Raw genomic sequence first — 11,394 nt, 5'->3', positions numbered from 1 at the left:
GTAAACAAACGAAAGATAACCTTTGTTTACTTTCATTGTAATGTAAAAAGATACGTCACGGTTGAAGGCATGTGATTGAACGGTTAATTGGGTCTCCCACCATCCAAAGCCCCAGGGAGGAAACCTTCTGATTGAACCACCCGGAGAACGGCTCCCTGATTGGATAGCTCACGGGGGGGGGGGGGGGGGATGACATGTGACCGCAGCCGAGGAACCTGTGGTCGACATGGGTGGTTGACGCACGCATGTGTGTGTGTGTGTGTGTGTGTGTGTGTGTGTGTGTGTGTGTGTGTGTGCATGTGTGTGGGTGTTTGCGTGAGTGTGTGCATGCTTGTGTGCGTGTGTGTGTGTGTGTGTACGTGCATGTGTGTTTGACGTGCGTGCGTGTGTGCGTACGTGCGTGTGCGCGCGCGTCCTTACTTCGGCGCAGTCCCAGCAGGAACAATCCACCCCTAGTTATAGAAGACCTCGTCCTCCGACAGGGAGATGCTCTCAAACTGCTGAAGCCTTCGGCCGCTCTCCAGCGTCCCCGAGACCGCTCCGTGCGTCTGGGCGGTGGTGGCGAGGGCGGGAACGGAGGACGGAGGGGGGGGCGTTGGGTGGAGGACGGCCGGGGGCGGGGGCTCTGTGGGGTAGCTGAGGGGGCTGGCCGAGCCGCCCGGGTGGTTGTCGTGGAGACACTGTGGAACGCCGACAACACCTCCGTTGCGCAGGTAGTAGGCCATGTAGTGGCTCTGTGTGGCTGAAGGGGAGGGGGTTTATGGGTCAAAACGATGGTTTATGTAGGAAAAACAGTAAGTGAGCTGTTGAAGGGGAATTCCGGATTCCCGGAATTCCGACCTTGGAATTTCGAACTCAAACCTTCACTATCCAACATCGGCGGTTTCCTGCTGTTTGGCTTTTGACCTTTCAGTTCAGCTTTTTACTGTTCCTATAACCAAACTTCAAATTCAATAAAAAATCCGATGCATTCTATGTATCCTATTTTAATCGACATATTGCTATAGATGTTGTTTAACCAAAAATAATAAACAATTGCAATCATGCATTCTATATATATAGCCTATGGATTTTTTTTTTTTATATATATTATGCTAAAGCTCATTATTATAAATAAGCGTATGCTTATTACCTTCCCAGCTGACAGAGGGCCGGTCGATCTCGTCCGTGAAGCAGACATCCATGGCTGCCTCCGCTAAGGCAAACTGTGCGGCTACTCCTGAACGAAGCACCAGGAAACACAAGAGCCACTTCAACATCCCAGCTAAACAAGCACACCAAATAGCCAGGGGCGTGAAAGATGATTAATAATTAATTCCCTAAAGCCAAGTGTCTCTTCAGACCTGTCTACTTTGATAAGCGTTGTTTTAAATCAGACCCTCACTCACCTTGAGCATTATTCAATAATCCCATAATCTGAACCATGTTCAGGTTACTCTAGTTAAACCCTGACTCACGTTAATCGAATAATTCGATAATCGAATAATCAAAGAATTTAAATGGAAAAATTAACATATGATTATATAATAATGCAAACATAATAATATGAATCTAATAATACCATAAGGTAAATACTATAACATGAATACAATAATTGGATAATCTTACAGGGGTTACTATGTTGGCAGTTCGCACCCTTTAATAAAACTGTAAATTTAATAATAGAAAAAATAAAATGATAATAACATAAATACAAACGGTAACACGTTAGGTTAATGAACCGTTCACTACAACCTGCAGCGAAGCGAGCTTCCTTGATCTCGTCTGTCATCTGGGCGTAGAGCAGCTCGTCGTCCTGTAGCTCCGCCCCCAGGCCCTTCCACACCTCTCCGGCTCCGCCCCCACCGGTAGCCCCCGCCTCTCCTCCCCCGCCCCCCCAGCCCTTCCACTCTATCAGGTGGGCCACCCGGCCCTGGGCCATCGCAGTGGGCTTGGTGATGTGGTCCTTTATGGTGGCCACCAAGCCTGGGGACAGACGGACAGACAGACAGAAAGGGAGAGAGAGAGAGAGAGAGAGAGAGAGAGAGAGAGAGAGAGAGAGAGAGAGAGAGAGGAGAGAGAGAGAGAGAGAGAGAGAGAGAGAGAGAGAGAGAGAGAGAGAGAGAGACAACACACAGAGACACACACAGAGACAGAGAGACAGAGAGGAGAGAGAGAGAGATGGATAGAGGGTGTGTGACTAAATGCAAGTGTTTGTGTGTGTGAGTGTGCGTGTGTGTGCTTGTGTGCGTGTGTGCGTGGTGTGTGTGTGTGTGTGTGTGCATATAGTTTAGGTGCAGTGGTGTTGCATTTGGTGTGTGTGTGTCAGTACATGTGTGTATGAGTGTATTACCAAGTAGAGAAGAAGTGGCTAGCTCTCCAATATCATATCTGCTGATCTTATCGGTGGTGCTGCCGTCAGGAGGATTAAGGTCGTTCTGCTCAATATACAGACGAAAATAAACATGAAACAATACATTCACATATTTTCTTGAAACATTAACCCATAATTCTAAGTCATTATTGTATTCAGTGTTTCTAGTTATTATATATCCATGTTTTCCACCTAATATTAGGTATCTTTTCATTATTATGTCAATCTTTCTAGTCTAATCTTTCTTTACAGTTTTTCTCAACAATTCGTGCAAATAGCAAAACTCCATGGATTTCATGCAAAAGCCAGTCTCTTGCTCAAAATCCTTAGTTTGTTTCTCAAAAGTAAATATCTGTATCAATGAACATGTCAGTGCCATCATAATGACAAGTCTGTGTCATTGTGTACGGATAAGACAGTCAAATTGCTTTGTCATGTTGTTAATAAAACAGTGATGAAAACTATGGCTACAGTTTTGAAGACAATTATTGTAAATTGTAAGTTACACCTTAGTGTAGTTGGGAGATTGATTGCAAGAGACAGGACCAGATTCACATTTACGCTTTGACTGTTTGTACTGTAATTTGTTGACAGACCATGTCATTGCTAGAAAACATAGGACATATATAGGGTAAACTGTACATTGCTGTAGGAATTACAGTGCAGTCTTCCTGCACCTCCTGACGTTCCTGTCTGTTGGGCCACAAATTATCATTCTCATTCTCAGCCTCACTCCTCTTCCTCTTCTTCTCTCTGGCTGTTGACCCTGTCCCAATCTTCACCTTCCATTGTCAGACAATGTAACATTTTGTTGTGGCTCCAGCTATAACATATACTTGCCAGTTCATGGTTCAGGAGATGCACCTTTGAGCTATTCAGTAACTGGTTAAACGTTGGTTGATCTAACACTTCACACATTTCCCTTCTTTAGAGAGGGTCAAGATTCACCTGGTAGCAATTTACCAATTAAGGACAGATTTAATTAAAAGTCTAATGGAAATGTATAGAAATATGCTTGACATATTTTGACAACTTGTTCAACCATTTTGCATGTAAAGACTTATGCAATGAACTAATGTCTACATGTTATGGGGGTGAGAACTATGCAATAGAGACCCATTACAATGCATTTGAATCAACATGACATAAGCATAGGTGATAATATAGGAAAAGAGCTAGAATTGTACATAATCATTTGCATGATGTACCAAAGCATTTGCAACTTGCTCAAAGAAATGAAAACTGCTTTTTCGATGTGCACAAGTTTAACACCAATGATGTGAAAGATTGAACAGGTATTTTTGAGAATTTCAATTCTGATCTGAGAAATGTACCAAAGCGACTGAGAAAAACTGTATTATGTATCTTTGAAGCTTTATTTACTATAAACATTTTTAAAGGGTGAAAAACAAATAAAACTTGCTTTATTAGCCTATTATTAGCATTTTAGTCGTTCCATGGTTACAACCTTTACACAGTGTTAGCTTATTACTTCTAGTGTATTACTGCCAGGTTTCTTCAGAACAGGCCAACGGTTGGCCAGTTTACTTCAGACAAAGAGGTCAATGCTTAGGGGAGGAATACGTCGAGCACACACCTGTCCAGGTGGGGGCTGCCCTTCCTCCACCTCACCCTGCAATACCGCCATGGAGCGCTGGAGCTCTGTGACACACCAACACGCACACACACACACACACACACACACACACACACACACACACACACACACACACACACACACACACACACACACACCGCACACACACACACACACACAAACACACACACGCACGCACACATACACGAATACACACACACACACACACACGCACACACGTACACACACATACACACACACACACACACACACATACAAACACACACACACCGCACACACACACATACAAACACATACACACACACACACACACACACACACACACACACACACACACACACACACACACACACACACAGACACACACACACACACACACACACTCATACACTCACTCACACACAAAGACACAGAGACACAAATACACAAATTGTATCTGCAACAGTTGAGTCAATAATATAAGGCAGAATAGCTCAAAACAGATAAATAAATGCATGATAAAAGCCAGGTTGTTCGTGAAATGAATTGGAACTTGAGAAATATGACTCAGAAAAACGACTTCTCCTTGTGTCATAGAAAGTGACATCCACCAATCACAGCAGGGTTGAACTGTGATTATAATGTTTTATCTCGACTGACTACTCGTGAATCTGCCAACCTGTCTTGCTAGTGTTGACACAAGTAAACTGAAAATTAAGCATCCATTTAAATATTGAAATGTTGCCTCCAGAGGGAATACTCTGCCACTGGGGGACGACCATCACTGAAAGGGTCTATCCACAACAAAACAACATGTTTCACAGTCTCTGCATGGGACCACAGAGCAGCAAGCTACAAAAGAACCAGGCCATTGAGATGTACATCAAACAGCGACGCCCGTAAGACGTTTTGCACAAGAGGCCAAATGCTAGCTAGCTGCAAACTGAACAGACAGACTGACTGACTGACTGACAGACATACAGACTGACCTAAAAACAAACTGACTGACTGACTGACTGACTGAATTAGCTAAAACAGAAAGAATGACTGTAGAGACAGTCAAACTGACAGAAAAACAAACAGACAGAGTCTGCTCAATAGATAGACAGGCAGGCAGACAGACAGACAGACAGACAGACAGACAGACAGACAGACAGACAGACAGACAGACAGACAGACAGACAGACAGACAGACAGACAGACAGACAGACAGACAGGCAGGCAGGCAGATAGACAGACAGACAGACACTCAGACAGACAGACAGACAGACAGACAGACAGACAGACAGACAGACAGACAGACAGACAGACAGACAGACAGGCTGACTGACCTTTGCAGAGGCAGGTACCCATGATGTCAGGACGGCCGGAGAAGCGGTTATCTGTTCACCATGGTTACGGGAGGAGAAAAGAGCCTGCCTGTGAGGGGAGAGGGCAGGAATAGAGAGAGAGAGAGAGAGAGAGAGAGAGAGAGAGAGAGAGAGAGAGAGAGAGAGAGGGAGAGGGAGGGAGAGAGAGAGAGAGAGAGAGAAAGAATTATAGAGTGCAGTGAAAACAGTGAAGGAGAGAGAGGATAAAATATCGGATCGGTTTTTCGAAGCTGTGTGTTGATATTTTCTCGTCTGACTCGTCCATATAGAGATGAGAGCACAAGTGACAGAGAGGGCGAGAGAGAAAGGGAGGGAGAGAGGATGAGAGAGAGAGAGAGGGGTGTTGGAGAGTGTGGGGAGGGGGGAGAGAGCAGAAGGTAAAAAGGGGGAACAGCCGAGTTTGCTGAGGATCTTTCCCCCTCCTCCATATTTGTGTTGTTGTGTCTCAAGATGGCAGAACACTCAGTGTCCAAAGATGTCTTAACATTAATAAGTGATGAAGACTTTAACAAAGTCTTAACAGAGCCTCACAGAGTACACATTATGATATTTTATATCATCCGATTTCCCATGTACTCTGATCGTGTCTCTATTAGCCTATCCTTTGACAGGATTTATATGCATAAATATGCATACTTTTATCCTCATACGCGTGCACATGCCCAGACTCACATGAATGTTCGCAAACATAGATACAGCACAGTCATGCACAGTCACAAACACATGCATGCACACAAACATACACACAGATGCACACACACACACGCACTTACATGCATGAGCATGCGCACACAGACACATACAGACACACACATACACACACATGCATGCATATACACACCCACACCCACACACACACACACGCACACACGCACACAAACACACACGCACACACACACACAGCCACCGGCACCAGCTGCTACAGTAAACACAATAATATTCTTTGGGTTGCTGTTGTCTTGTTGCCTTAATGATTGACGAATGAAGTTGGGACTCAAATTACATAATCCCTGACAACGGGAGTTCTAATCTTCATCACCGGGATGAGCCTGTTCCCTTGGCAACCATGCATCTCCCTGATTTTAAACGTCTTCCTTCCGAGACTGATCACCCGGGGAAGGCAGCACGGGGAATTATAGTCAATTTGACACGTTGTCGGGACCTCACTCCAGGTCAAGAGTCACACTCGTTCTCATCTACAGAACATAACAAAGACAATCTGGGGGCTTTCACAATGTTCTGTTTTATTACATGCATTAACTTACCTTATCCATTGAATGTTTTGATGAGGTAAAACACTTTAAGCAAGTATTTTATATTTTTTTTGGATTGTCGAACTTGATGGACGCAGGGCAAACCTGGCAAACGGACAAACAACCAACGGATCATGCAAGAGAAACACGATACGAATATACTTCGAGATGTCTGACTCATACAATCCACATACATTTGTGCATCGTTAACAACGACATATATATTCGACAATGTACAACGTTTGAGGTAAAATAGGTGTTGATATCGTTCCGTCAAAATCTGTTCAAAAGAGAGAGGTGGAAAGGTTATAGGTATTGGAATTGCAACGCATGCCATAGGAGGAGCAAGTCTGCCCCCGTGTGGTTGGAGAGTGAACATGAATTGCAAATAAATAAATAAATCCTTTCCCATAGAATTTGTAGCTGGTCTATACATAAACGTACAGCCACTAATTGTTCGGTGAGTCACTGCAAGAGCAAATATAGCTCTTTTTTCTAACCCTTTCTGCTAATCATTGAATCACAAGAATTATTTTTCTTTTTCCAATTTGTCTGTTCCTACATTGCTTTTAATTCATAACAGACCGCTGTTGGACTTTTTTTGAATCATCTGTGAATCCCTTCCCATGTAAAGATAATATAGAGATAAAAACAAAACCGTAGTCATCTCGAAAGCAAAACTCAAAACAATGCTGTTTAACTTTTGCTAACTTAACCGTTCCACCATCTCCTCCTCCTCCGCCCTCCGAAGGATCCCATAACCTGGCTCAACCCTCTTCTTGTGTAAACCTCCCTGCAGGGAGCTAAGCAAAACTGCAACTCTCACATCGACTCCCCGAATAAACAAGCATCGAGGCCCACGGCCAGCGTGTGTTATGATCCCGGGGAGCTAAACAGCATGTTCTCTGTGGAACTCATTTACAACAGAACGGATGGACGCAAACAAATCAAGTTATGACCAACGCATTCGAAGGGTTTGGATAGGAATGTGGATTTTCGTCCAGTAGCAGAAAATGCGAAAGGAATTTGAAAATAGATTTTTTTTTTTTTTGGAGTCCATATATATATAGACATTCTTGATCTTGTGGCTGCAGAAATCTGTGCAGGAATATGTTGTGTTGTATCCCAAAGTACACAACTACAACAGGACATACATGAAAATAACAAGATAACAAATAAACCAAATAAAAAGGCGAAGAATACAATTCTAAAGAACTTCACTAAATACTTTACTAACTAACTCAACGATATGACTTTCCTAAATACTTGACTATATGACTTTACTACATACTTTACTAAACTAATTTCACAAAACGAATACCCTTTTTACTTTACTTAAAGATTGCAGATCAATGTGTTCCCAAATTGTTCCCAGTTCCCAGTTCCATCGGATGCTTGATCTGTGTTGTATCTGCCCGGGTCTGTTCTCCTCCCTCAGATCCACAGGTGAACAGGACATTAGGATCAGAAACACATAAAGGTTGCCTTGTTCTCCCAAACCCCCCCAAAATAAGCTCTGGAATCAAACAAACAGATTTTGGTCTGGGCTATAGCAATGCCATCGCCTACAGCAGTGGCACAGCTCTTCTAAGACTTCTACGCTGATAGGAAATTGCGCGAATGGGTCTGTAATGAGAAATGAGAACATTTCAGCCCCGGTTCTCCTATAAGCACTAGCAGAGCTTGGGCTGTGGACCACCTCAGCTCCACTGGGTCTATGGAGCCTCAGGGCCTAAATAAGCCTCCCCTTCAGTCTCTAATTGCTTTAATGACCCTCATTATCTGCTGTGGTACATGTTGTGCAGAGGACGATGAATGGCCCCCATAGCACATGGAGACAGACTGAAACACAGGGGAGAGAGGGCGGGGAGGGGAAGAGGTGAAAGGGGGATGGGGGGGGGGGCATTAAGTGAAGAGAAGACGCGTCACGCTGTACGAGCGTGGGACACACGGGGGCACATGGCCTTACGGTGTTTATTATGTTTTTATGGTTGTTCGACGTCCCGGGATGTTGTGGGGGTTCCTCCGTTGATTCCCAGGGCCCGCGGGAAGGTACCGAGGTAATCCGGTGGCATCTGAGATCCATATGGGCCGGGGAAGTCTAAACCACCCATGTTGCTCGCAGTAAAAAAAAAAAGTGTTTGCAGAGCACGATTCTGCTTCATTATTGGGGGGGGGGGGGAGGGGCTGCAAGGCTCCAAAGGACTCCAATTTAGTTTTTTTGCTTATAAAGGTCTGGGGGAGAAACAAAGTATGGCTACAATACCCGGGCCAGACCTTGGAGCAACTTCCCCGGCTAACTTTAGAGAGAGAGAGGGCAAACGTCTTAATCTGTTATTTTACCTCTCAGGAAACATGAACTCCTGTCTGAGCCGTTAACTGGTGGAGAGTAGTTGATGTGGAGGATAAACAAGCCCCATGTTAACAGAGCTCTCTCGTTCCATTTGTCAGGGTTTATTTACACTGAGCAACATGGGCTACGGCGAAGGCAGGGTCAGGCCTATGGATCACATTAGACAGACAGTTTGAAAATATACAAAGGACGACAGGACTTGTATCAACAGGGGCTAGTGTTTCTGCCACGGACATCTCATTCGAATCGCCAGCCAGTGGCCGGTTGTGTGGAGCTGCCTTGTGCTCGCACAGGAAAAACAGACACAACTCCGGTGTATTCTAGGATTGCTTTCTCCGGGCTGTGGCAATCACTGCATTTCCTTTCCACAATTCCATTTTAGTTAAAATGTATACAATTAAATATATATATTTTTATATTTATTCACGATGATTTCTGTTTAAAATTCTGTTTAATCTCTCTATGGCGACACCTTGGCAATAAGCAGGATTGTTTTCCCAGAGATACAAACAGTGTAGCCACCAACACCCAGTTTGAACAATACTGCAATTGCAAGGGCTTTCCTCATTGGACCATAGGCTCAATCACCATTGTGTTACCTCATCCGCTGATAGGTTGTGACCGAACAGAGATTTATTTCGATGAAGATCTTCAACATTGTCACTTTAACTGATTTTTCAAAGGATATGGAATAAGGATATATAACTCTTTAAGGAACAGCTACAGAGATGTGCAACTATTCTTTAAAAGGCCCCTGAGGTTTGCTGGGCAGAAGAGCAGAGAGAGGAGATGCACGAAGAACTAAAATAGATCCAAATTGTGAGGATATGTTTGGTCAGGAAACCATTGCTAAAATAAGTATGAATATAAATTCCTTCAAATTCAGTCTTTTAGTATTCAACACACTACGAAGGATAAGCGTAGCAATAACAACAACAACAAATGAAAATCAAATACCCACCAGCGAAGGGAAGAGGCTACAAATTAACATTGCATTCTTTTTTATTGAACTTTGAACAAAAGAAAACAAGACAGCAGGGAAGAGATAGGGGAGTAGAGCCACGCCCCCTGTGTGGAAGAATCCACAAGGCCTTTAAATAGAAGCACAGGCCCCAGAATGCTCAGCCTCCACACCAACCACCAGACTGCTATTGTGGTCTCTCTCTCTCTCTCTCTCTCTCTCTCTCTCTCTCTCTCTCTCTCTCTCTCTCTCTCTCTCTCTCTCACTCTTTCTCTCTCTCTCTCTCGCTCTGTGAATCCCTCTCATTTCAGTCTTAATGACAGACGCTGGACTACGACACACACTCATTGCCTTCAGTGTGCAGACAATCAAATTATACCCTCAATAACAGCGACTGATAAACAACGCTGATATAAGCTTCAGTCACATTTGGTTTTCATTACATAGACATAATTGCATCCCCATCAAACTAAGCACAGCCCCTTTTAATTCACTCAAATGAATACTTAAAAACAAAACGTTAAATGCTGTCATATTAGACCGGTGGAAGACGTTGTTGGGTTCTTGTCGCCACTCAAAGCCAGGACTATTTCAAGGCATGACATTCCTTCAGAAAGCCACTGGGACAAGGAGCAAGCCTCAAGGACAGTATCCACTATGGCTCTCTGTGTGGAGCTCCGCGGTGGCTTCTGTCTCCTTTTTATTTACCAGTCCTGCCGTCCCTGAGATTAATAAATAATCTCTGTATTGACCAGGTTCTTAACGTACATTTCTCTTATCTGTGGAATGCTTGAGATGATTAGTTTAACACATTCATCTAAAGGCGTCTTGGGGGGGACTGCACAGCAAGGTCAAAGATAAAGGGAGATTAGTGTGTTAGGCCTCTCAAGGTGGAATGCTGAAGGTAATGAGTAGGTCTGCTCCTATTAGCTGTATACCAAACTGGTTTTTAGGTGAAGGTTCAACACCTTAATGCACTCTAATGTGGACCATTTTGCCTCCATGTGAAACACAGCACTTTACGCGCACATATACACGTACACACACCCTCACACACATGAAAGTCATTTCTCTCTTTCCCTCGCACACACGCATATATCGGTTGTCTTTATCTCCCCCCCATCCTTCTGTCCTTCTCTCTTTCTCACACACACACACACACACACACACACACACACACACACACACACACACACACACACACACACACACACACACACACACACACACACACACACACACACACACACACACACACACACACACACACACACTCCCCACGACCACCATAACAATTTCACAACAAGGTCATGGGAGCAGGTCAACTCCCCAGGCAGCGATGTTGTGTGTTTTTAATAAGCACACAAACACTCAGTACACAATACAATATTTGTCTAAGTAGGATTGGGAACAGCGTTACGATAAGGAAAGTTAGATAAGTTCTGTCTATATAACAAGGTTTATGTACATAAACTTGCTTCTTTGGTGTGAATTATACAAAAGAAAA

General features: G+C 43.9%; 1 protein-coding gene across 1 annotated transcript; it reads right to left on the bottom strand.

Moving 5' to 3' along the window:
• Positions 1-452: 452 nt before the first annotated feature.
• Positions 453-6,703, bottom strand: fam131c (family with sequence similarity 131 member C). Its single transcript, XM_056594869.1, has 7 exons — positions 6,586-6,703; positions 5,282-5,369; positions 3,951-4,015; positions 2,333-2,417; positions 1,735-1,965; positions 1,133-1,219; positions 453-742 (listed from the first exon to the last, which is right to left on the bottom strand). The coding sequence occupies exons 2-7, from the start codon at positions 5,301-5,303 to the stop codon at positions 453-455; spliced, it is 780 nt and encodes a 259-aa protein (XP_056450844.1). The 5' UTR covers positions 5,304-5,369; positions 6,586-6,703.
• Positions 6,704-11,394: the final 4,691 nt, after the last annotated feature.

This window comes from Gadus chalcogrammus, chromosome 7, assembly GCF_026213295.1.
Source record: "Gadus chalcogrammus isolate NIFS_2021 chromosome 7, NIFS_Gcha_1.0, whole genome shotgun sequence".
NCBI classification, from domain to species: domain Eukaryota; kingdom Metazoa; phylum Chordata; class Actinopteri; order Gadiformes; family Gadidae; genus Gadus; species Gadus chalcogrammus.
The sequence above is the reverse complement of the archived record's forward strand: the minus strand, read 5'-3'. Positions and strand labels throughout refer to the sequence as shown.